General features: G+C 47.9%; 1 protein-coding gene across 1 annotated transcript in view; it reads left to right on the top strand.

The window, feature by feature from the left end:
- The window catches only part of LOC133354416 (substance-P receptor-like), an 82118-nt gene extending 63469 nt beyond the window's left edge, over nucleotides 1-18649 (top strand). Inside the window, 2 exon segments of the mRNA XM_061571238.1 lie at nucleotides 7249-7546; nucleotides 7548-18649. Of these exon segments, the coding sequence (XP_061427222.1) occupies nucleotides 7249-7546; nucleotides 7548-7718 (469 nt within the window). The 3' untranslated portion in view covers nucleotides 7719-18649.
- The last annotated feature ends 9324 nt before the right edge of the window (nucleotides 18650-27973 follow it).

The following is a 27973-nucleotide window of genomic DNA, read 5'->3' as shown; positions in this document are numbered from 1 at the left end:
AGCAGCTACATCATGGGACCTTCCTTGGCCGTATCAAAATATAAGAATAGGTTTTATTGCCCGAAAGGGTAAAACCTACTCTTATATTTTGATACTGGCAAGGGACGGTCCCATGATGGTGCATTATCACAGTATTATGTAACTCGTTATGTTACATTAGGCATTTTGACAATTGAATACAGCTGGGAATATCGACTGCAAAGTTATATATCATGGACAGGGCTAAATGGGAGGAAGGCCATGATCACCGATTGTCTCCGAGACAGGACATTACCCATATGGGGGAGAGAGCGAGAGACATTACGCAACTGAAAACAAAACTAGGGAAGATGTAGATTTCCCAGGACGGCTACTTTAAAAGAAAAGGGGGACGACGCTGGGAAAACGAGGGCAGGTGGCAGCAACCCCTCGATAGTAAGCCTGGCTTGCGAGGGGACTGATTAACCAGCAGCCAAAGCCGGATGTTGTTACAAGCCCCTGGGGTTCGGAATTGGGGATTGTGGTCGCAGATTCAAAGGCATCGTAGAGAGTGCGATTTGTGGCACTGGATTATGGTCGAGGAAGAACCTAATCCACTCCTGCCGATTCATGGCGGTCACACTGGATTTAATATGCGTGCCTGCGGCTCCAAGCAGGATTTGACTCATTTCACAATTACTTCACTTGCATTGTATCCAAAATGTCAAATTAAAAAACAAATGCTATTAACAGTGCACAGCCATATTTCACTATTGCCTGTGGAAAATATAACTCCGTTGGCTACGATTAAACATTCTCCGTATGGATGTGAAAGTAACGTGAATGTCACTTTTTTTTTATCCAGTTGAGAATTGTCGACACCCCACACACGGAGATGATCGGGTTGCCCATTTATTTCACCAACGTTACGAATCTTGTCACGAAGGTTTGAGCTGACAAATTAAATTACCTTGGGTTTGCCTCAGGACTAGCACGTTTTGGAAAATAAGCAAGGTAGTTACCATAACTTGTGGATGTGCATTGCAACAATTTAGAAGTGCGGACAATATTAATGTGATCATGAAGTGGCTTCTGACTCGAGCAAAGCGTGTCAACCGATAATGAGTTGTATCATTCACATCAAAGAAATAATTCATTCACTTTTCTTAATAAGGGATACATGCTCGTGCAATGCCACGGTGTCAGATGTGTTCTGACCAACTGACGTTTTCATCCACGCTGAGATGGTAACGTAATTACAATAATTGTAACCTGTAACATGCGCAGCAGTTGCTCACTACCGTAGAGAGAGTGTGTGACTCAGGCGAGCGAGGAGCTACAGGGGAGCGGGAAGTGAGCCAACCGATGAGCCAGCACCAACAATTGCCCAAGGTCTGCGGGCCTCTATGTGTGTTCAGGTGTTATCGGTCAATTCATGAGTGTTCACATGTGGCAAGAAACCGGAGCACCCGGAGAAAACCCAGTGTGCGAGGGGGACCACCCCTATCCCATCCAGATGGAACAGGTGGAGTCCACATTATTTTGCTATACAGGCAGTCCCCGGGTTATGGAAGGGGTTACAGTTCCCAAGAACGATTCGTAACCCAAAGTTTCCGTATGTCGGAAACTGAAAAATGTTGCCCCAAAATCAACGTAAAATCCCATTGCCGGAAATAGCTGTGCCTCCCCTACCGTTTTCTCTCAGTACTGTATCACGCTGCCTTTTTTCTATCGCGAGCCATATCGTATCGCAGTACAAATGCTCTGCACTTCCTATGATTCTTTCATTTCATCACATATCTATCCTAACACTACCCATAATTAAACTAATAAAAAAAGAGCAGTGGACATTACCGAGTCAAATATTAAAATGAAACGTACAAAGCGTATGTTTCTGTGCAGTGCATTCAGTGGTATTCTGCACTGAAGGTGTTACAAGACCGAACGGGGTGGGGAGTTGCTTGCACGTTGCATCTGCCCTCCGAGAGCTGGTGGAACGAACACAGAATACGCTTCCTCGGAGAATCTTAGCAGAAATAAGTTGGCTACGCGGGGGGCCTCGCGCCTGTAAACGCGCTCTCAAAATTGCATCGGTGCGCGAGCGAGCGAAAATGACACAAGCAAAGTAAATGCACGGCAGCACCACTCCAAATCTGCGGATCTGCAATTGTAATTTTGTACCTCCCGTGGATATTGTCGTTTTTTGGTGGCTTAACAGCCGTCCGTTATAAATTAGATATTTTTTTATGTAATTAGTATTCACTCGGATCACATTGCCGTGCGCCATGTTATGGCGCAGACATCATGGCCACAAGCAGTCCTTGAAGCCCTTGCTCATTACCGTACGGGCGCATTTTTAAAGTTTAATATTCGCAGATTAATTGGAGTGTACGTGGAGCTCTTGTTTATTGATCTTCAGAATTGAACCGTGCAGTATTATTATGCTTATTTTTTTTAATTCTCAGAACTTGTGTCCAATTAAGTGCGGAACAAAGTCATCAGTGACCACCAGCTCACTACGCGTGAGAATCCAGCTTAACCACAACTAAGTCTATGTGGATATATGGGTCTCTGTGTGAGTCTACGGGTCTCTGTGTGAGTCTACGGGTCTCTGTGTGAGTCTATGTGTCTCGATGGACCTCTATGCGAGCCATTGTTGACCCAGCTGAGATCACCAACTCACTATGCTTGAGAATCCATTTTAACCACAACTCAGTCTATTTTAATCAATGGGTCTCTGTGCAAGTCTATGGGTCTCGACGGGCCTCAATGTCAGCCAATATTGACCGGGGAATAAAACCATCAACTCCCTACGCTTTGATGAAACCAGTTTTAGTCGCACGCAGCTGAGATATGGATTCTAACCCAGTGCCCTCAGCTGTGCCGGCTGAGCACTCTGACCTCTGAGGAGCTGCCTGGCGACCCAAGCCACCTCACCTTTGACGAGCGTTCACTTGCGAGGCGTTTTCCGTGAACGTGCCGATGTCTCTATTACCAGCAATGGGTGGACGAGGGGGGAGAAAGGAACAACACAACCCCAATGTGTCGGCTTTCTCGTCGAGGTGGGAACAAGGCGCCAGAGGGTTTGCGCGCTCACACCATCACGACAGGCTCGGAGTGAATGTTGGAGAATTGCGCATTGCTCCAGTGGGAGCCAGTCTCTCCCATATAGAACGGGCGCCTGCATAACATTTGCATTGATACAGTAGTCCCTCGGTTAACAGTGACATTGGGTTAACGGGTTTTCGGTTAACCTTTCGCCTCTCAAAGCACCCCAATTTCGGCCAATTAGAGCGCTTGTAAAGGGAGCTGAGGCATGCCCTCAGACAACAAGCGAAGTCCATTTATGAGGGTTTACACCTCGACTGGCTTAATTGACATTGCGTTTTCTGTTTTGGCAGTGGAAACAGCTCTCTTGCAGACTCGGTGATTTCTACTTACTTTTCAAATTCTAAGTGAATTCGATCATCAATAATTTCGGTTTCACAGTAGTTTCCGTGGAACGGATTAAACCCCTTAACCGAAGGACTACTGCATTGGTATATGTGTGGTACACGTGTAGAATTTACATCGAAGTTATGTAAGAGCGCTCAGCATGCCTCCACAGAACGGTGTCAGAAGAAACAAATTAAAGATCCCCCATATAGCCTTAACAGACTGTTGGGGCAAGTGCTGTTAGCGAGCACCTATGAAGGCCAGCACAGCACGTGACGGGGTGGGTGGCCAGCACCACGCCAGGCCACCTTTGTCTCCCCAGTGGCGATGTTTACACACCACACCAGGTACTCGTTTGAGGCTGAGTCGACCTAGGGGAGGCCGATGACCGGTTCAGATAATCGTCACTGGTGTTGGCCGTGAGCGGGAATCGAACTCGGGTGGCCAGGCTTGTAGCGCGCCATGCGAACCTCGACACCACCGCTGCCCACAAGGCAGAAGAAACACACTCACGTGAGAGGCTCTGATTTACCGCGCCTTTACAATCGGAATTTTAAATGTCTCGTTGCACCGTTGTGAAATCAACGTGCGGCGAGCAACGTCAGATGAACGCGTCGAAATGTTGATCGTGTTTTTTTGAAGTGGAGACTCAATCGATGTTGTTCAATGCCACCTCAGCGGCACCACTCGTGATGTGTCCCATCAGAGCCCGCTTTGCTTTCGTTATTGGTGAATTTCACGTCTCCACCAATCCACGTCTTCCCCCTTCCTGCTTCCCATCGTAATTTCCGGCACGTATCCCTCCATGCGAATGCTCATTTTTGATTTTCTTTCGGAACTGCTTTTTGTGTCAAATTTGTTGTTGTCCTTTCCCCCGCACCTCCGACTACGGCAGTTGGCTAACGTGCCGTGTGCTCGCATCTGAACATACAGCGGAGCGCAGAGCTTGGTAGCACCGGCTCACCAACTGGCTGCCTTCCCGCTTGTCTGCGGTGCTTCCTCGGGCTTCTCATAAGTTCTCTCTCATCGAGAATGGGCAAATACTGAGATAATTATTATTCTTCTACTTGGGACACTTTGCAGCTCCTTCTCATTCGAGTCCGATCCACGTCCCGTAACAGGTGATATGAACCAATTGAATACGTTATTGTTAAGGCACATTGCTATGTTGATTCTCATTATTGTTCATATTATTTATATATCATTGCCCCAATGTTCTCTAAGACGCTGTCTTCTCTACAAGCGCACCCCAGCCAAATGATCTGCAATGTACGTTTCAAGTCATTTCGCTTGGCCAGGGCGAGAAGTTGAGAGACAAGGACAGGGCCTCATTCGCAAAGAGTGACCCAAGTCCACTGGCATACCGGCATTGCAAGTGGCTCAGCGGTTGAGCAAGCGGCTCGCGATCGAAAGTTTCCGAGTTCAAAGCCTGGTTGGGCGTTGACCCAGCCAATCATCCCTCTGGTGTTCATGTATGTATGTTGAACTTTATTAGCACTGTACATATCCAACCGTGCTAATCGGAGTGTTCAATGATATACCAATTACCACTTTATGGGGAAGTCAACAGTGGTTGGTTGTCCTGTGGATGAAGTTTGCTCCCGGCATGGGAATGTAGAATTTCCACCACTGGTTCATGGCTGCAAATGGGAGATGGACAACGCATCTACGCTCATTAGGGCAGGAAATCACTTTCACGTTTAAAAACGTTGAATGTGAGAATGCACAATTGCCTCTTGCTGCCGTTTGACATGCAAATGTATACATTTTTTGGGCTCCCTGTAACCATAGCTTGGTAATTATGCTCATTGATGTAGCATGATTCAACAGCGGCAGCAGCTTTGAAGAGGGTGTTGCATTAAGATTCCTGGCAATTAATGGCGATGACGACGATGCTGAGTTTTGCAAGAGTCGCGTTTACCGATCCCTTGGCTATACCGAGACCCAGACGATCGATTGGACCGCGTTCAGAACCAGAATATGTATTTATACTGGAGGAGTCCAACTAGCCGTGAAGCTGTTTTTCACAGATGTCAATATGTTGGCGTGGCCAATAGCGGGCACATGATTCAAGGCCAAATTAATCCTCACGATGAAAGACCCAGGGCTGGACCGAAATCTTCGTGATCGCCGCCCACTGAGGGCAATGCTCACCCAGCATCCCACGCAGACTCTTGAGCTCACAGAGTTTGAGAGAACGGGGTGATGTATTGGACCTTAAAGGCACGACATGAATGTAAAAGGCGGTGGCGCAGTGGTTAGCCGCCACTGTGCCAATGACTCGGGCAGACCTGACTTTGATCCCCGGCCACCAAGGCGATTGGCTATCATCATTGGCGAGCGATGCTTGATATTTGAAACAGTCCGTTTATGCTGTCCACACACCAGCCCACACAGACCAGCGTAGCACTGTGTGGTCAAGCAATCTCCATTAGGGACAGGATTGTGGGGAGGCCTTCATTCAGCAGTGAGCCAACAAAGGGGGCTATTGTTATTCTGTATTGCAACGGCTTAGTGCCCAGGTATATAATGGAGAAATGCTTACACAAGTTGAGGAAGTCCATCAATGTCAATACTAAAACTTTTTTGGCAAAATGCGATCGCGAGCTCTTTACCTAACGAATGAAAACAGCCCTGGCTGCCAGCCTTGTCTCGCTATCGCATCAGCATTGTCTCCATGTGCATCTCTCCACCAGTGGAGTATTCATTCTCACAAAGGAGTCTATAGATCTCTGCACTGTTATTTTTGTTATTATTATTACGATGCTTGTTAACCCAGGAAAGACTCAGGCATGACTCTTTTTTCAGGAGCCGGCGATGAGTGGTAACAAGAGATTCCAATTGACACTCGACCGCACTTAGAATGAGTGACTCGGACGGGTTGTATGTTGAACTTCTTTCGCACCGGACGTAGCCAACCGTGCTAGACAGAGAAGCCTCGAATTAATCGTTGGAATGGAGAAGAGCTGTGTGGCAAGGGAATGAGGGCACGTGGTGGGATTTCCCATTGAAGGGTGAAATGTAATTAGATTTTTTTTCTTTTCTTCCTTTGAAATCCGAGTCGTGACATTTCCCCGACAGACGGGGATTGTTTAATGTGGCACCAGCGCAAGTGTGCCCAAGCATCAGTCCAAGCGTTACAATGTACAACGAACTACACATTCAAATCTCTCGGGGCATCTTGTGATCCAACTTTGAGCTGCTCTTAACCCCTTATTTATTTTTGAATGCACCGTGCGGCAAACACAGCGGATGTTAATTCACAATTGGTTTCTTTTGGGTTAAATGTATGTATGCTGAACTTCTTTGGCACCTTATGTAGCAAACCATGCTAATCGTAGGTACGTGGATAGGACAACAAACTAAACTAGATGGTGAGGTTACGTCTATGTTGTGATGACCAACATAGAAGAAGACCTAATGCAGGCAGTATGAGAAAAAAATTGCCACTATTTGGTCACATATGTAGGATGGACAGCAACGACGTAAGAGATTGGTGTCAGAAAGATGTGGCACTGCTTGAGCATAGTGGCACAGGACAGAGAGGAATGTGGAAACAAATGACGAAATGTGCAGTGGACACCTACGCGGCTATCTGCCCATGGATCGTGATGATGATGATGACGACGTAGGTATGATGTTAAATCATGTTAACTATCATCCTCCACTCTCCCAACAAAGCGAAACAAATCAAGTCACCATGCGGGTGGGCTGGGGGAGCTGGGGAGGGGTGGGGAGAAGGCTGGGGGGGCCGGAGGTGGGGCTGGGGGGGTGCTGGGGGGGGGCAAAAGCCCCCAATTTTAAATCTTAGCGGAGCATTGACAATTCCCGCGTGACGTCTCGCCGCCCCCGCAGGTTCCGCGTGGGCTTCAAGCGGGCCTTCCGCTGGTGCCCCTTCGTGGACGTGTCGAGCTACGAGGAGCTGGAGCTCAAGTCGACGCGCTGCCTCCAGGCGCGCGCCGGCAGCACCTACACGGTGTCGCGCATCGAGTCCAACCTCACACTGGTGGCCGAGACCGGGGAGCTGGAGGGCGGCCCCGCGGCCGCGGCAATGGCGGCCGCGGTAGGAGCGGCAAGTGGAGGAGGAGGAGCGGGGCCTTTCAAGCTCCAGGCCGCCGACAGGGACGGCTGGCTGAGCCCGAGCGCGCGGCGCTGGGAACGCGGCCCGCCGATTCTCGCTCACGAGCGGCGGTGGCGGCGCACGGGACCCCAACAGCATCTCGCCCAAAATGGCGGCGCTCACGGCAGAGGCGGCCTGCTCCGTGCCGGGCTCCCGCTCGTCGAGCTTCTACTCATCCCCGCACACGTCCACGGAGGAGTACTGAGCGCGGTCGCCACCCCCATCCCCCCCCAACCGACACACCTTCCCTTTCGCCTGAGCGTCCAGCCTGTGTTGGTTCGTTGAGGAGTGCAGCGCCGCGGCATGATCCTTATTTACCTGTCGTTCCCCCGCCCCTCCTCTCCCCTATCAATGACTGACCAGCTCCGTGCTTAAAGCCCCGGTGTGATTGTGACGTTTCGAGAGATGATTCTGACACTGCATAACCAGGATACAGTTTTTGTTTAAATGTGATACAAATACGGTTGTCGAAATCGGCCTGTGCGCGCGCGCTGTCACGTGGCGGGATCGTGGCAGTAGCTTTGCGGCTTGGGGGAGGCCATCATCCAGTGGTGCATGGATCAAGCCCGATGATGGCAATGATGAATGTACATGATAAATATGTTTTTGGTTGGCGTGTTTTTAACCACGAGATCGATGATATGATCCTAATGGCGGTAACCTGGGGTACTAAATAATACAAAATGGCCGAGGCAATTAAATATTTTATTTCTGGGACACCATTTTTTTCTCGGGATGTACTTAACTCCACGACTGGGGTACCAATCAATCCGAAATCAGTCGAAACGTAGTGAGGACGATTGCGCTTAAACCCTGAACGCTCGTACACACTGTCGTGGTGCATCATGTATAGCTCGTCGAGATGAGTCGATTGCCGCATGGCCGACCATCAACAGACTAAAAATGACTGCACCACGGACATTAAGCGAGAGCCGGGGTACTATGGTACCGCCATGAGGTTCATATAATCCACATACACATCCACTAAACAAGTAAAGAGAAATATGTTTACTTAAACATATTTTTCAATCATGTTTGCCAAACATAAATGGAGAAACCTGGTTATGCAGATGAAAATCTAATTCCAGCCTGGTCTTAACATACAGGTCTAGAAAGAAACATTTCGACAATGAAACTAAACTTACAAAAAAAACCCAGCAGCGAAAGCACACGATATTCCTCTATCACTGTCATCAGCAGACGATCAGACATACTCGCCTCAAATAAATTGCCTCAATTTAGATTTGTGTGCATCTATTACCCCCTCCCACGTGGGGCACAGCCCTACCCCATCAACACAGCAAACCCAGGCGATGCCGTTATAATTTAAGACCACACTGTGTAAAAATATTCTTCCTCACCTGTGCATTCTGGCTGATACATACAATACTTATTGATTGAAAACTGATGGAGTGAGGAGTAGGTAGAAAGAAGGACAGAAGGAATAGAAAAAGCGGAATGTGCCATGCCCTCGATCCGAATGGTCTAACGTCATTGCTTGGATAATAAGAAATTAGTGGCCTCCAACTGTTTGCGTCTGTTTCATGAGTTTATCCCACCTTCTGTACAGGCCATGAAACAAGAGACGTGTACATCAGTGATGGATATATTTTTTTATAGATTTTATTTATTTCAGCAGGAAGGGCCCCAATAAACTGCTAGGCCTTTGTGTTATGAGTGTCTTGCGGCGGCCGTACAGAGGTTTTCCAGTACAAGATCTGAGTTGCACAAGAAAATTATCACGGTGAGCACACTAGACCGGTTCTATCTCCCGGCGCAGCAGTCAAAACAACGGTGCATCTGTCCACCCAGCGGTCTAAACGGCTGCACCACAATTAGTCGATCGGCATGTCGCTGTGCAGTGGGGTAAAGAGTGGGTACTTCCACGATGACTGGCTGGTATCGAATAATGAACCGTCTACCCTCTAGAGAGGGTCTCTGGATCTTGCTCCAGCTGGCTGTTCTGTCAGCAGTGGCAATCGCGAGGGCTGCACCTTCACGATCTTTTGCATTGACAGCGATGTTTCTCGGCACGCTTTTCAAAACGACGCAGTCCCGTTGTTACTTAAACCGCCAAAATCTGCGCAGACGTGGAGGAACAGGATTGCCGAGACAGCGAGTAGCCTGCGAGCATCACCGTCCATAGGATGTGACAGCAGTGCCGAGTAGTCCATCGTAAAGGAGCGGACATTGAAAATCATGGACTCTTAAAAATCCCCAGGTAGGGGACGGGGGTTAACAGGCGGAGAGGGAGAAGGCACACTCGTCTATAACAGCGGCAAAAAAAACGAAATAATTTCCTGCTCAAATGAGCATGGGGCAATTGCTCGTCTCGCATTTACGGCCCAAAGCGAGTGGCGGAAATTCTACGGTGGTATGGCAGGGGCGAGTTTACCGCTAGAACAACCACTTTTGACTCCCCCATAACATGGTACGCAAGACGGTATATAATTGATCGACCACGGAGTGATGTTGTGATGTTGTGCTTCATCAACCCACAATCGGGATTGGAACTCGCAGCCTTGCGTTCGCGAGCCCGCACTCCTGCAGCTGAGCTGCCTGCCCGGTTCAACTGTGTGCATCGTTCATGCCGCTCCCATCAGTGAAAAAGAGCTTTATAGCTCACGGATTCCTCCATTATAAATACATATTCTGATGCTTACAGCTGCTGAGGGGGAATTCCCAGCTCGGTACAAAATCTCTCAATCATCCTCTCGCTTCTGCCTCCACCCACTCACTCTCCCTGTGGATCAAAAGGTGTCAAGGGCTCATGATTACGATGGATGGAATTAACTCTTCGTACTAGACGACTGCAGACATTCTACGGGGATAGTTTTGAACGTTAAATTATGAGCTTTAAAAGAGACTTGTGGGTCTTTGTGCAGGTTTCCCTGGCCTTATGCAGTAGTTGAATTCCACGAAAATGGTGCACAATGTGAAATCGCGTAGCATAGACTTCCACAGTCACCTAACCCACAATGCATTGCACTAGACAGCTGCTTGCCGAGTAGCGTACACAGTACACACGGTGTTGTCCCACATCTGACCGCATAGCCGCTCACGAGTGAATTCAACCCGCATATCGCGAATTTTAGGGAGAAATGGATGAGCCGCATGTTCGCGAAATTGCAGAAACCAAACCCGCATAAAGCGAGGGAAACCTGTATAAGCAAAGACAAAGATCTTCGAGCAGTCTTAGAAAATGTTTAACTATTGCTGTGTCAGCAAGGGTAACTTTGTACTAGGTAGGGTCTACATCAGTGACACACTTGAGGCTAAGTTGAGGCTGAGTATTTGAATTGTTTTTCAACTTTCGGCACTATTTGGTGTTAGTAATTTGCATGAATGCAACTAAGCTGTCATGTTATGTTGACTTGGAATTTTGTAAGCGTTTTCAACATTTCTTATTCGTTATTATTTTTTCTTCTTCATCCTGTCTTTTACACGTTTAAATTTTGTCATTCTCATTTTCTGTCCAATCAAAATGCTAATTTTCTAATTTTCCTCGGCACCGTAATCCATGTCCCATCGAGAATACGAGGGCACGGTCTGTCAGTGGGTCTCTACAGGGTGCCATCGTTTTGGATCTGAGCCTGATTTTGTTTCTAAGGAAGCCCTACGATGTATTAATCTGCCATCAGTCGTACAGCTCACGGCGCACTGGATTTTCAGCTGGGAATCCTTCAGCGTAATCCCGACCGAGTGAATCCAGCAGCAGAGTGAGACGGCTCACAGTCGAAAGGTTGAGAGTTCAAATCCTGATTTGGGGGGTTTGACTCAGCCCATCATCCCCCAGCAGTCGATAAAATAAGTACCACTTTGTGGGCGAGTCACGTGGTTGATTTATAGAGAGTCTCCCCCTCCCCTGTTATTGGAATAGTAAATTTCCACCACTGGCTGTTAAACAGATGTTCAGCATTGTGATGGCAATTCATTTGAATCACAATGCTGCAGTGACAAATGGAATTTTACTCAAATGTTATCGGTTTGTGTTTCTTCTGCATTTATATTATAGACAAAATGCTTTCAATAGAGAGAAATATACATGCGTGTAGAAATATGCACGCGTGTAGAAATAGATATGCGTGTGTAGAAATAGACATGCGTGTAGAAATATACACGCGTGTAGAAATATACATGCGTGTGTAGAAATAGACACGCGTGTAGAAATATACACGCGTGTAGAAATAGACACGCGTGTAGAAACGCTTTTCTGCGACGCGAGCTGTAGTACAGAGGAGCACGACCATTTGACGACGCTGTCGTAACGCGGGCCGTGGACAGAGTGCAACGTGATGAAAAAAAAAAGAGATTACTTTGGATATTTAGTTTAACCCCATTGTAACCTCATTTGCCAGTATAAATATGATAATTGGTTTTTTACCCTTCTATCTGGCAACAAAACTGACACCTTGTTTTTACGGGTGTGGACCAATCAACTTCAAGGACAGTGCATACATTATCAGAGTTATGTTTTTTGTTTGCATTATGACTGCAGGTATTGTGTGTCTATGTAAACATGACTCCTTGTAAAAACAAGGTGTCAGTTTTATTGCCAGATAGAAGGGTAAAAAACCTATTATCATATTTAGTTTAACTTTTATCAATCCACATTTGCAAAAGCCATAACTCTTCTCATCCGACCATCAAAAAGAGGCATTGTGCTCTTGATTGATTGTTGTAGAGTCCTTGGCAGTGATCTACAGCAGCGCCAGCTGCAACCCCCTGTAAAATGCGTGACGTTAAATTATGATTATTTCATCATTTATATTTTCAATAACAACCCGGTTACACAGGATAACGGCAGAACCGGGGTATTACATAAACACGTTATGCAATGTGTAGGTTAAAGAGTGTGCCTGCAGCCATGGCGAAAAATACACGTTTTACAGCCAACGTAAAATAAACAACAATAACACGCTTGCCTCATTGACATTCCAAATCAACAAGTCCGATCTTTTCATTGTTAGCAATCAAACAAGCCGTGCTTTTGAAAAAGAAAAATCATATCCAACACACTTGATCTCCTGTGTGCAGTTACGTAATATACATTCACAGTTTCCCGTACCATTTTTTATTGTCCCAAGCAATTGTTTTATTGCATTTAAATCCATCACGCGTGACGGCAGCAGCAGCAGCGACACGCGCACGAGCTGAATGACCACGTCGAGATCCTGACTGGCTCGCAAAGCGACGGACATCACGTGTATCCCTCTTGCTTGAGACCGAAACAGGAGGAGGATTTCTCCACGACTCTGGCTGTCGCCTCGTGGGGCTGGTTGTAATAGCCGGCGAAACGTCACGGTACTAGAATTGTAAATGTTGTGGGTTTACTCTCCAACACACCGGTGTGCTGAACGAGTGATGCATTGGCACGTTCTGTTTACGTGACAAACCTAACCAATTGGCTGTGGCGGGTGCTGGCGAGTTTAACGACACATTTATTTTTACGCGATCTAACCCAAAAAACTCTTTTGTGGATATTCCCCCGTCCGTTGAAGGTGTGTGGACGACGATATATTAATAGCCAATGAGTTAACCTCTCTGCATTATACTGTTATCAGCCATGGGCTTCAGGTTTTTATTTTGCCGGCTACCCCTGGGCAATGACGTGATTTAGGCGGAGTGAATGCGGTCTCCGCAGACCGTGGATGCAAAAGAAAAATGTTCCAAATATTTCACGTGCTTGCTAAAAGGCAAAGGTGCAGGCCTGCAGTTGCTTGCCGCGCTGCAACTGCTGGCGGAATGGCCTCCACTATCGGGAGCTCTGAGAGGGTGTTTGGTCTAATCTTCCACCCTGATCACGATGTGTTGGAAGAGGCGGGGGTAGCCCGCACTCGACCGCACCGTCCGCCACAAACTGTGGTGTGCCCGCTCCGAGCGGAGACAAGAGGGTGGATGACATTTTTGCTGAAACCTTTGCCCCGTTGTTCAAGCCTGCCGCGCCAGCAATCAAACCGGTCTTCATCTTTCGTATCGATTAACAGCGGCAGATGAAAGACGTGATTTTAGATGTATTATTCACTCAATTGTTCAGACGCGGAGTGGATCTCGTCCGCTCCTCGTTTAAAGCAGTGAAGACGACAGCAGCGGCAGCAGCGGCGGAGTGTTTACGATGCCCGTCGACGGTTTTGGGATTTGTGGCCGCACCACTCGCAGGCCCCCGAATCTTTTTGACGGTGCCATTTGTGGCATCGGAAGGCCGCATCGGCCACATGGGCCCCCGGTCCTGATTCGGTTGATGGTCGACCATTGACGGTTGGGGTCCCTGTGTGAGATGTTACGTGAACGAAGTCAACAATGAAGTTCATGACGAATAACATCGCTCAGGAAACCGGTCGACCTCTGGGTTACAGCAGAAAGAGCAATCGAACCGGTGCCCCCTGGGTTTGTTTGCGAGTGCGGTGTACTCACCGTCGCACGGCCATTCCTCCCACGTGCTGCGTACAGCAGGGTCAAGTAGAAATGTTGACGAAAAAAAACATGTTACTATAAGGGTCGTACCTCCTCCCTTGTCGCTGAGAGTGATTGCACTTGGCTTGAAACAGAAACTTGTCAAGGGTCTTGAACCTAGGGTTGCCACCTGTCTTGGTGTTCCCAAGATGTCCTCTTTTTTTTCAGAATCAAAATCTGTATTTATCGTGGAGGAATCCGATGAGCTGTGATGCTGTTTTTTTCCTTCTCACAGATGTCCAGTAGGCGCGGGTTAGAACGTTACAACAACAGACAATTCCAAAAAAACACGATATGAGTGCAAAGTGTAGAAAAGGTAAGAAAATCACTGAATATAAATAAATATAAATAACTAAAGTATACCAGTTTAAATTTCTAAGTACATAAATTCTCAAACTTGGGCAAGGCAGTAAAACAACAGAAAAAAACAGTCCCAGACCACACCAAGACAATGCACAGTCCATCAATAAAATAGAACATTAAAAATTAACTAACAATACACGGATAAGGATCAAAGTTGCAAATCACGTGAGAAAATGTGGTTGCATCCAGCACTAATCTTCTGCTTTAGGATACTTTTTGAGGTGGAAGTCCTGGGGATATTTGTGAATCTTCCTAAGACGTTAATAGTTTAATGATATTTTTGCATTGCCATCATCATGAGCCATGCACAATCCACTTGCTGACTTAAAGTTTCCCCAAGCCACAGCCTGTCGCCTCGAATGATCCAGCGATGTAATTATATTATCCATCCCCTGCTCTGCGTAAAACCAATTGGCAAACTTAATATTGGGGAAGAGAGCGTAGAACCACAAATGGTTTATTTATGTAAAGCAGAGCTTGTCACTTATGGTATACTCTATGACTGGATTCGGTCCCTGAAAATGCCGAATGCAGATTCTAGCGAAACTTCCTGGTATCTAATTGCTGAATTTGCCTGCCAAAATTGTATTTGCGACTCATCGGCGAGCGGAAATCACAATAATTGGCACGTTAATTACGCTTGTGCACGTGGCAGTCAAATCTGTTTGGCTGTGTCGGGTGGTGGAGGGTCTTGTGACACAAATATTGCCAGACGATTGCGTGGCCTAACCCCAATTTTATACATATGTGATAGTTCAGAAAAAGACAAGAAATTTATTTTTTACATGATTTGCTCACAAATATATTACATATTCAACGAGCACCCGTGCAGTCGCATTGACTGCACGGGGGTTCCCGGTTGTGTTGTGCAGCTGTCAAAATGCGTTTTTGCAGCGCAACACGAAAAAGACATCGGAGGACATCGGTCCTACCGACTGGGGTTTTGACGACGTTGATTTAATGTTGTGTGCACCAAAGTGTGTCTATTGACCCCTTTTGGGATTGTGATACAGTTGTTATTGTTCACCTGTGCTCTTAATGTAAAAGTTGTGACTCGATAGGCCAAGTGATTGTGTGTATGTATGTATACTTTACTTTTTATACAATCACGCTATTATTATTGTTACAGTATTACTATATCATCTGCTTAGTTACACCTGCAGATTATTATCATTAATATTATTTTTCATCATCAATAAATGGTAACATGTTAACTCCCAACGCGGATATTGGTAGTTAATGTTAGTGGAAAGGTCTCAACGCTGCCACCTGTCACTAAACGACTTTATCAAATGCTTCATTCGGTCGCAATCCTGAAAGCGTCGAGACTGACTGAAGCAGGGATCGTGGCTCAAGAAAACGAAGGGAACAAGAGGAGGTGCAAGATACGTAGGGGTGCCACGGTGGCGAGATGTTCACTACCTCGCCAGGTATGCAGGAGGTCGTGGTTTCGATCCCGACCCTGACGCCTGCTGTATATTTGGAGCGTGCGTGTCTCTCTCCCCGTGGTCGCTTGGATTTTTCTCCGGGTCCTCCGGTTTTTCCCTCCACATTTAGAATCAACTTGAATTTAGAGTAGTTGGCTGCGATAAATGTCTAGGTGGTGAGCCGCTTTGTTAAACTGTAATTTGGCGTGGCCAGGTCGATTCTTTAATAGAGTTACACAACTCAGTGGGCCTTACCTGGTCAAATAAAATAAAGCGTAGTTTAGTTTTAACTTAAGGCTTTCGTGACTGCAGGAATTCATATTCTTGGGTCTTTCGGTAAAGTCACGTAGATAGGTTAAAATAAAACAATAAAAAATAACAGAAAACTACGACGTTTCGATCGTCTTCAGGAAAAGGAAGACGACCGCTCGCGTCGCGATCGAAACGTCGCAGTTTTCTGTTATTTTGATGATTTTCTTTGAACCGATCTCCGTCACTTCACCGGAAGACCCAAGAATACAGTTTAGTCACGTAGAAGGGAAATATTAAAATAATAAAAATAAAACATTATTTCCCTTCTACGTGACTTTACCGAAATAACCTAGAAGATGAATCCCTGCAGTCACGAAAGCTTTAAATCGAAAAAAACAGTTTAGTTTAAGTTTAGAAAACCAGGCGGATAGACGTATCGGTACGAGATCGATCGATGACAAGAAGAGTAGGGGTTGATGTTGAGTGACTCCGCCGGTCTGGCTGGAGTCAAAGAGAACCAGGGCGAGTGTTTGCTCGTTCCCGTTGCTTGCAAACGAGCCGACGGAAGGGATAGATGTCCGACACGGAAGCCATTTCGTTGCTTTGCCTCTTTAAAATCCCAAATGTACAAAGAGACCGACGGTGTGAACTCTCCAATGCGGTGTTGAACCACAAGCAGCTATTGTACATTACACGATCGCGTGTTCCCCGTCGCGTGGAATGTTTACATCGCGTTCGTATTTATTGTTTTTGCGTCAGCTTTATTTTTGTTGCGAGAAAACTTGCTACGTGCTTTCAAGATTAAAAAAATGTCGAGACATGATGAGAGACTATATATTGCCCCTCCCCCCGCCGGAGGAGAAGAAAACGTAAATGCTCACGAGATAGCCAATAGCGGATTATTGAATCCATCTGTGCAGGCTCTTTAATCAAGTGTCACCCCCTCGGAAACGCGGTGGGGTTTCTCCGGAATCCTCCAATGTGAAGAGAATCACTCGCGAGCGCAATTGGTCAAACGTGTAGCAGGACCCTACTGATAAATCGTCTTAAGTGAGGCTTTCCCGAGTATACATGGGGCATAATAGAGGGGTTTTTTGGGGTTAGATTGCGTAAATATAAATGTATCGTAAAACCCGCCACCAAATCGTTACTAGTTCAGCACACCGGTGTGTTGGAGAGTAAACGCGCAACAGTTTACCATTCGAGTTACCGTGACGGTTTGCCGGTAATTACAACCATCATTCAGGCGCCAGCCAGAGTTGTGGAGAAATTCTCCTCCTGTTTCGTCTATTAAGAACTAGAAACTAATTGGCACATTTTGTTCACGTGACAAACCTTTCTGATTAGCTGTGTCAGTTGGTGGCGGGTTTACATTTATATTCACGCGATCTCCCCCCCCCCCCAAAAAAAAAAAACACCCTCCATTGTGGATAGTATTGTTCGCGGAATCCTGCGCGTTCAACATATCTAGGGCAACACAAATGTATATGGCAGCATCAGTGGGGTAGTGTGGTTGGCATGGGTCAGGGCGCAGGGAATTAAATGGGGCCTCCTCTGTGCAATTTGCCTCTCCCGACCCCCCATCCTCCCCTTTTCCCCTTCATAACCCGTCACCTGGCCTCTTCCAGCCCACGGGTTCACGGCGCAGTCACATCCGCCTGCACACTCCCCCTCTTGTCACCCACTACGCCGCTGGGCCACAACGCACTCGCACGAAACGTTCCCTGCGCGCACATCTGCGAGGCGTCGAATGCTGAGACGCACGAGCGTGGTGGGGTGTGCAGCGGAGATCTTCTTCAATCTTCACGTTCACTTATCGGCACTTCACGTTTCTCGCGGCGTTCCGTGTTCATTGTCGCCGTCCAAAGCAGGTCACGGACACTCGAGCGCGAGCCGCCGTTGATCGCGAACAGCTTGACGCTTTTATATATATAATATATATTTCTTAAGCCAGTCAATAAGTGAGCACGGTTATTCATTGAACGTGTATTGATGTAGAGTATATGCGACGTCTGCTGTTCATAACCATGCGTAACTATATAAACAACCTCACAAAGACAAAGCTCCCCTGTATAGCCTGTAACAGACTGTTGGGGCAAGTGCTGTTCGCGAGCAGCAACTATGAAGGCCGGCACGGCACACGAGGGGGTCGGTGGCCAGCAACCACGCCCGGCCGCCTTTGTCTCCCCCAGTGGCTATAGTCACGCATCGCACCGGCTACTCATTTGAGGCCGAGTCGACCGAGGAGAGGCCCTCGACCGGTCCCCGGCGGTTCGGAGCGCAGCTGCCGCTTGCCGCTCTCCGCAATCGCAAGCAAAGCGCAGACGTCGCTCCTGGGCACGTGAGTCGTAGGGTGTCTCCGGAACGTCGAGTGCGTTACCCCGTCGAGTGTCCGTTCTCGTGCTCGTTTTAGAAAGTCCCAGCTGCAGCGCTCACCGATATTGGAACGCGATTATATCCACGCAGCGTGCGGAGGTTTTTACGTCAGTGGCTTCTAATAAAAAGGGTTGTTTCGTTTCGACGTGCGGTTATCTGTCGTTGGGAAGCGCTATTGAAGCAGTCTCTGTCGCGAATCCGCCGGCGTGGTATGACCATGAATATGACGATGAGTTGGATGTGTGTGTGTGTGTGTGTCACTACACCCGGGCGACAGTAAAGGTTGAACAGCGATGTCCGTGGTACCGTTTCGCGGTGTGCATTATTTGTTTCCTTCGCCTGACGTTGTAAACAAAAACAATATTTATATACGCGACGGTCAGTGTCACGTCTTCGCCGAGTTCGCATCGCTCGTCAATTAGATCGAGGCACCTGCGCAGAGGGCAGATGCTGCCACGGGGGTGAGGACAACTCGACTCGCTACTCAACCGGCACGGCGGCTGAAACACTGAGCAAGTTTCTTCTGATCTCGTCTTATATTCACATAGCGATTTCATCCAAGGACCTTGACAAGGGTTATGAGTGGTACAACGATGAGGGTAGCTGAAAGTGATGCGGTGAATAGGGATGGGGTATGGGGAGGGAGGTTTGGTGGGTACGGGAATTACGGTGGGTACCTGGGGATGGAGGGAAGGATGGCATCGTAAGAGATGCCAATGGTTTTGGGGGGGGGGGGGAGACATTCGTCCAACAGTGGATTGATCGCGGCTGATGATGACAATGACGAAGAGGCGCGGGTCCCATGCACGAAGTTGGACATGCGCAGATGGCTGTCAAGAGCTGCTCGCGAACACGCCGTCGGTACGAATCAAATCTAATCCAGGTCGCAGGGTTCATAGCGCAGCGCATTTAACCAGAACACCGCAGCTAACCGCAGGCCCTGCCATAGGAATGTGGAATTCCCACCGCTGATTCAGGACCAGTAATGGATATGCAGCACGACCCAACACTTGCCTGAGCAGGGGGAGAGTGTTTTATGTTTTATTTTTTACGAGCGTGATTAACGTGCTATTGTACTTTGGTAGCTGCCTGCTGTGGGCTGCGCCTTAGCCGCTGCAAACAGGGCAACAACGCACTCCACCGCACTGGCAATTGAAGTTTCAGCTCCGGCAGTCAACATCCAATTTGTCATCTCCAACTCTCCACCGCCATCTGCTTACAATTGGTAACAAGTGCGGCCCTCGTGGCTCGGAGCGACTGGCGGAGATGAGGGCCAGTTGAAGTTTGACGTGGGGTTTTTGATTGTCTCCAATTTGTATTCGTAAATTTTTTTTTTACTGGAATTATCCATCGGATATGGAACATCTCATGGGACTTTTTTCGCCAGTATCAAAGTATACGAATAGGTTTTGCCCTTTCTGGCAAGACAATTGTTTTGCAATGAATCGTGTCTGCTCTATGCACGCGTATTTGTGGTGAACATGCTGACACTGGTTGAGACTAGGGCCTGAAGAAGGCTGTCTCTGGTTCAGACCAATCAGTTCCAAAGACTGCAAATACTACCAGAGCATGTTTTTGTTTGCATGTTCGCCAGAAGTACGTGTGGCTAATGCGGACATGATTCCTTGTAAAAGGTTTCTGTTTGGTGTTTGAACATCTTAACACCTCCTGTTTTATTGACAGAAAAGGTAAAACATATTCTTATATATGGGACATCTCGTTTGCAAGGGATGCCAGGGTGTCAACACCCGCGGCTACAACACTCATACAAACACACATCGAAGACAAATATCCCCCCGTATAGCCTTGAAATACTGTAGGTGTAAGTGCTGTTAGTGAGCGCCTATGAAGGCTGGCACGGCACACAAGGGGATGGGTGGCCAGCATCACACCTAGTCGGCCTTTGTCTCCCGAGTGGCGATGTTTACACACTGCACCGGATACTCATTTGAGGCTGAGTCGACCTAGGGGAGGCCCAGGACCCGTTCCGATAATCGTCAATGGTGTTGGTGGTCCTGAGCGGGAACCGAACTCGGGTCGCCGGGTTCGTAGCGCAGCGTAGCGCTAACCGCTCCCCACACACAGCACCACACATACAGCACCACACACACAGCACCACACACACAGCACCACACACACAGCACCACACACACAGCACCACACACACAGCACCACACCAACACAACAACAACCGCCATTCGCCATTAAGTGGCGGTGACGTCACCACGACGCTTGTGCCAGGCCACGTGCACCTTGAGGCCACCAACACAGAAACCACGACACGGCACAGCGCTTCTCCCCCCACTGCACTCGTGTCTGAATGCCCAACCTAGCACAGAAGGAAAGAGGCTCCGTGCTTGAACCATGCCAGGATGCGGATCTTCAACTCAGTTGCCTGATTGGGTTCGTTTTCCTTCCAAGTGCACTTCCAGGGAGCCCAACAGATATACATCACCAACAATATATTAACTTCATTTTGCTTTAATGTTTCACCACCACCACCACCATTGCACGCCCAATGCCAAACAATGCATTTTAAAATGCTTGATAATTTCAGATCCGGTTTTAAAAAGAGATACGAATTGTAACTCAACATTAAAGTAAAAAAAAAATACGCTTTAGCACATAGCTCCCTTGTAATGTCAAAGGGGCTTAATGTCTCACTCGATATTTTTCATAACGCTGCTGGGCCGGTTCCTAGTGTAGGGATTATCAGCATTCGGCACTTCCACGAGACTACAAGCTACCCCACATCCATACTAATCCTGTCTTATCGTTCCCTGTATACCAACACACCACTTGCAGTAGTATCATGAGGACATATTAAGGTGAAATGGATGTGGCTGGATGCCAATATAATTCATACACTCGCAGATCTTCTTTCATATGGCGTTTGAAAAAAAAATCATCAGGATATAATTGTAATTTTTATTTTGTAAGCCAATCCACTGCATCCGGGGTGGAAGCTGAGTGAACTCCGCTCGTTGTATTGGGGTAGCTGAGTGGAATCTGCTTGTTCCACAGGAGTCCGTGTGTTGTATTGGGGTAGCTGGGTGGAGACCGCTCGTTCCACCAGAGCACGTGCGTTGTATTGGAGCAGTGATCATCGAGATACGCCTGATGGGTAGCACCTCTTCCATCAATGGAGAAAATATCCCGCAGACCGTCTTCCTCCACGTGCTGTTGTTGTTGAGACGCGCTTGGGAGAGGTCCCCACCGTCGTCAGGGCTGCAGAGACGACCCAGAGCTGCTCCTTTGCCAGGTCTTCAGTGCGGTTCTTGTTGGGAACTCCACCGTAACCTCCCCACCCCACGTCTCCTGTCTTTGGGTGGTTCAAGGGTCCTGTTCGGCTGACAGAAGCGTCGAGCGGTGCCTTCTAGAGTGGCCGTCTCGATTTAAGACTGGAAGGTGCTAGGGATTTGATGTCGATATGCACACGAGGAGATCTGCATTGTCCAAGATAATGCACATCAGAATCAGAATATTGATTTAGATTGGAGGAATCCGATGAGCTATGAAGCTCTTTTTCACAGATGTCCAGTAGGGGCGGGTCAGAACGTTACAACAACAAACAACACAGAAACACAAAAGATCGGAGTGCAAAGTATAGAATATATACAAATACAACTGAACTATATTGTTATCTTACCAGGTAAAGTCCACTGAGCTATTAACTTATTTTACGGAAGCGGCCTGGCCACAAATGATACCTAAACAAAGTGGCTCATCACGAGGTGACTTAATAGCAGCAAACACCATCACATTACCAACAGAATTCGTTACAGTGCAATAGTAATGCAGAGTATTGAAATTCAAACGTTCACAAAGCTGCATAAAACAAAAACAATAGTGGGGTGGTGGGGGTGATGGGGGTGGTGGAGGGTCTCAAAATCCGAGGCCATGGGTTGCCGAGCCTTAAAGCAGCAATTTCCACGATGTAGTTGTACTGCACTTCTATACTCGCACATCAATGCTCCCTACCTTCACCTACCCGCACTGCCCAGTGTGGTGGGATCCAGTCCAAATAAACCCGCCCTTCGCTAAGTCGGCCCTGGCCACGCTGCCGCATTTACTCCTAAAGCTCCGCTCCGCCGGCGCTCGTTGTGTGCGACTGGACCCCCACCCAGCCCCCCACCCGGCCGATCCGGGACACCGAACTCCTCGGCACGACTGCGGAACACCGAGCCAAATTGCAAGCGGGTCCGCTGCTTCCGATTTTCATTTTACGTCGCGGGGTATTCTTGGCTCCGTTCCTATTGGGCAAAGCTCGAGGCACAAGAAGCCAACTGCGATTGGATTCGGAGCGCATCTAACGACTCCTCCCGGCTGAACAACTAAGTTAAGGCTCATAACAAGTTGCAGCGCTTTAGTTGGTCCGCTGATGGTGAATCCCCCCCTCCCTGAGTGAGTTATTTGGGCTGGATTCCACCACACTGGGCAGTGCGGGTAGGTGAAGGTAGGGAGCATTGATGTGGGAGTATAGAAGTGCAGTACAACTACATCGTGGAAATTGCTGCACTGCTCGGCATGTAGCCCTGCAACCTATGCCTGGTGGTCGCCCATCACAACACTATCCAAGCACTATTACAAGCAATCGTCATACATCAGGATATACAATAGATGCATTGCACATAATTTGTGGTTCAGAAAATGTGCATTTATTTAATATCTGTGTGTGCTCGGAGCACAAGCAGCGCCACTAGATTGTTATATTATTATTATACCTTGTGGCTTCGCGACACAGTGATGCGCGTTGTTTGCGTGCGGAGACTAATTCTGTGCTGGGGAACATTGCCTCATTTAGTAGAACAGCGTCTGACGTTAATGTTTATTGGGGGAACTGCAGCGCTCGCGTTTAAGTGTTCTGCAGCACATTAGCGGCCTGCGTCATATTCTGAAGAGAAAAAAAGTCCTCTTTAATCCACCCCACCCCCTACACCTACATCCCTACTGTGGTTGCGGCGGCGAAGATTGCAGAGGTTAGCACGACCCCGCCATGTGCCCTGTTAACTCGAATTTGACTCCTGGCCAGGGAGATTGACTTCAGTGACAGGTGTGGTTTTTTGTTCGAACTGGTCTTGGCCACAACCACCCGGCTCAGCAAACTCGCAATGACACTCGTGGTGAATTGTGGTCGAGCAATCCTCACGGGGAGGCCCTTCATCCAGCAGTGCATTGACAAAGAGGGCCGTGCACTGTGACTTTAATTTGTGTCGATTTTTCTGATGAGAACCTGCTGATAGACCCTGTTAAGATAATGATACAGCGATGCATTTTAATTGACAGTGGGCCGTAGCTTGAGGATGGGCTCTACATTGTTATTCTATTTTATTAACGCAGGATCCCAGCCATAAAAGAAGAACCTCACATAAAATAGATTTTTAAAAAATCATGCCAACCTGTCTGACCACCGCCTTCGTTATTCCTTGTTTCTTGTTTGTTCAATACTGGACACAGCAGTAACAAATAAGGTGTTGTACCTGGGTGAAGACGTGTTCGTCTAGACCAGGGGTCGGCAACCAAAATAACAAGAAGAGCCATTTCTTTCCAATTCGGTACAAAATGCAGTATTTCAAGAGCCGCAATGCATCTGAGTACATACTGTATATACGTACATATCGTCAAGAAGCAGCCCGTAAAGAGCCGCATGCGGCTCCGGAGCCGTAGGTTGCCGACCCCTGGTCTAGACGAACACGATGGCCGTCACTCGGTTGAGGAACTCCGTGCAATGTTCCGATACAAAGCCAAGTATTATAACACGTGTGCAGCAAGAGGCGTCGCAGCTACACTGGCCCATTCACAAACCCATCTGCTATTTTAACAGCACATGTTTAAACTATATATAGAAAAAAGTATTTCACTTACAGGTATTTCACACGAATTGCTCATCAACATTTTCACTCAACACCCCCAATGTTGCCAAACAGCGTACGCCTCTGCTTCCGTCACCAGACGCAACCAACTGGCTAAATTAGCACCGTTGATTATGTACGGCGCAAAAGACGTTCAACATAATGCATACAAAATTAATATCGCATCATCCCCACAATTACCTACAGTAAATGTGTGTTCACCTCGTCCTTGGCATCTCCGCACGCTCGTGTCCACAATGTTGCATTCTTACCTTGGCGAGGAGTTCTCGAGAAGGGGCTTGAGCAAGCGGGTGATGCTCTTGAAAAAGTTGCGTGCCATATCCCACTCTGCAGGAGCATGCGAAGACTGTTCCATGCAGCTACTACTTCAGCCTTTATTACGCCACGCTTTTGCGGAATAGCACATTGACGCAACCAATTGCACCGACGCTCTTCACACTTATGCAGCAGAATGGTTCAAAGTGGGTGGGATCAGGGCAAAAACCAAGTTGATAACCCATCGATGCTAAACCTTCTCCATTGTACAACTTCATCTCAATCGCGATTTTGGGCATGGCTTGCGCCGAGAGGGTATGGCAGCCCATTCCATCCTTATTTAATGTGTGTGCGCGCGTGTTTTAGCCCATCAGCCAAGGGGGTTGATCAGTATAACTACCTCGGGTGGTAAATGCTACCAGTGTCCACCACGGGCAACATCTGCCATGGATAGTATCCACCATGGGCAGAAGGCTTGGCACAGATACTGTCCATTTCAAAGACACTCTTCATATTTATGTTCGCATTCTGTAGATGTCATATCACATTCGGTTGTATAGCTTCCAAAACAATACTGTGCGTAAAACACACGATGCGACTATTTTAAGGACAACAATTATCATAAACAGCTTGCACTGTGCACTTGCTATCATAAATAATTGTGATCTAGAGATCAAATGTGTCATGATAATCGTTGTCAGCACATGCCACCCTGGTTGGTACTGATAAGCCATTCTTAGGCTACTTTTTCAAGGACCATTTTTAATCTCAATTCCACACTCGCGTAAAACTTTCTACAAAAATTTGGGTTAGTTAGGGTTCCTAGGCCAGGACAATTATTAGGGGCCTTGATAAAGGGAAGAGACAGAGGGAGACAAAGGAGGATCTATAGAAAGATTAGATAGAAGGAATATATGAGACAGACACATACAGAGACAACGACACTGAAATACACGTAAAAATTTGACGCAAAAAGACAGAGAGACACAGCCAATGAGTGGACAGAGACAAAGCAAAGCACAGAAACTTGACAGTTTATTAAAATAATTTTAATTAAATTGCTATTCGGTTCTGCATTAAAATTACGCCAAATATTTAAGTATGTGATAGTTGGCCATGAGGTTTAAAGTGCTTGTTTGGTGCACCCCAATTTAATGATCACTCTTGCGTTAATTAATTCCTGTGTTATGAATGCACAGCACAGAAGTGTGCTGTGTGGGGATAGCGGAAGGCGATTTTGCGAGGTATATTACGGTGAGCGAATACGACATTCTTCCACCACGAACAAGCTGCATACTCGTGCTGATCCCTGCCCATAGAGTACAGCAAGTGTACACAGCATCAGGCAGAAACATGTACTTGCCAGGGATATGGGTCAACCATGCTCAATATGAAACGAAAAAAAAAAATTCAACACATTGGTCAATAATACTGTGGTGGCCTTAAAATGGGAACTATATCATAGGTGACATTTCAGGTAAGTGGCCTTCTTCATAGCACATGTATGTGTGTTGAACTTCTTTCGCACCGTACATAGCCAACTGTGCGAATCTGAGGGGCGGGGCAAGAACAATCAAGAGTTTGTCAATCTAGATGATGATTTAAAAGTGCCGAACTCCAGAGTGGCGTCCTAATATCGGAAGGAAGAGCGTTCCAGACGGCCGCAGAAGCGCATTTGAAAGCGCGCGATGCAGTGGACCGTCTTTGTTCGATGGCAACCCAAAAGCCTCTGCGAGGATGACCGGAGTTTGTGTGATGGTTTATGCTCATTGACGTACGGAGTATGTTATGTTTGTGCGGCATACAATACCGTGTTGTAAAGGCACTTTAATGTACGCACATGCAAGTGGCACTGGTTATTAAACTGCGTACATCTCTGCTGCCATCTGCTGTAAAACTATACATCCTGCACCCATTCACAACTGCAGAGTGCAATGCGAATTGTCGTATTTTGTATGTATTGATGCAATGACGCATTCATAAATATACTTTAAATATATATACTTACAGAAAACCATTCATGCTCACGATCCATGGGCAGATATCTCGTAGGTATCCACTGCACATTTCATAATTTGTTTCCAATTTCCCCTGTCTTGTGCCACTATGCTCAAGTCGCGCAACATCTTTGTAGCACCAATCTCCTACGTCGTTGTCAAGCCATTCTCTTTGAGGTCTTCATCTCTTTCCGATTCCTTCCATTTTTCCGAACAACAGCACACTTTTAATGCTCCTGTTGCTGTTCATCCTATATATTTGCCCAAAGAGTGCAAGTTTCTTTCGGTGGTGAGGCCGGTGCTGTTGTATTTGCCGAGTGCTGCTGGGGCACGAGAAAGAGGGAGGACCAAGCTTTGGCAGTCACAGAGATGAGGATGTTGCGGTGGATGTTGGGTTTGACAAGGAAGGACACGGGGGTGAGAAATTAAGAAGTGAGAGGAAGAATCAAGGTGGTAGAAATCACAGAGAAGATGAGAGAAAGAAAAGCCTCTGTGTGTGGCTCGGTCATGTGGAGAGGCGACAGGAAAACTGCGTGGGTCAGAAGGTGGCGACTGATGAAAGTGGAAGGACAGAGATCAAGAGGAAGGCAGAAGAAGAAGAGGAGGTGGGGGGGGGGCGATCGGACACGGTGGCCTGAGGAGCGGAAAGAGAGATGGCGCAGGACGGGGCAGCGTGGAGACAGAGCAACGTGGAGACAGGGCAGCGTGGAGACAGGGAGAGCGTGGAGACAGGGCAGCGTGGAGACGGGGCAGCGTGGAGACAGGGCAGTGTGGAGACAGGGCAGCGTGGAGACAGCGCAGCGTGGAGACAGGGAGAACGTGGAGACGGGGCAGCGTGGAGACGGGGCAGCGTGGAGACAGGGCAGGGTGGAGACAGGGCAGCGTGGAGACAGGGAGAGCGTGGAGACAGGGCAGCGTGGAGACAGGGAGAGCGTGGAGACGGGGCAGCGTGGAGACGGGGCAGCGTGGAGACAGGGCAGGGTGGAGACAGTGAGAGCGTGGAGATAGGGCAGCGTGGAGACAGGGCAGCGTGGAGATAGGGCAGCGTGGAGACAGGGAGAGCGTGGAGACAGGGCAGCGTGGAGACAGGGCAGCGTGGAGACAGGGCAGCGTGGAGACAGGGCAGCGTGGAGACAGGGAGAGCGTGGAGACAGGGCAGCGTGGAGACAGGGCAGGGTGGAGACAGGGCAGCGTGGAGATAGGGCAGCGTGGAGACAGGGAGAGCGTGGAGACAGGGCAGCGTGGAGACAGGGCAGGGTGGAGACAGGGCAGCGTGGAGACAGATGCCACTGGTGTGTGTTGTGGTTGGTAATCGAACTCGAACTTCTGGGTTCGTAGCACAGTGCGTGAACCACTGGGCCGGCCATTTGAAAAGAATGCGTAAAATGTAATGGATAATTGAGCGAGATCGCTGTACAACATGACACAACGGACACCTGCACACACGCTCCGAACCTCGCCCAG

The sequence above is a fragment of the Lethenteron reissneri genome, chromosome 47, assembly GCF_015708825.2.
Source record: "Lethenteron reissneri isolate LAM-NWPU_2019-01 chromosome 47, ASM1570882v1, whole genome shotgun sequence".
NCBI classification, from domain to species: Eukaryota; Metazoa; Chordata; class Hyperoartia; order Petromyzontiformes; family Petromyzontidae; genus Lethenteron; species Lethenteron reissneri.
Note: the sequence above shows the minus strand (reverse complement) of the source record. Positions and strands in the feature narration are given on the sequence as shown.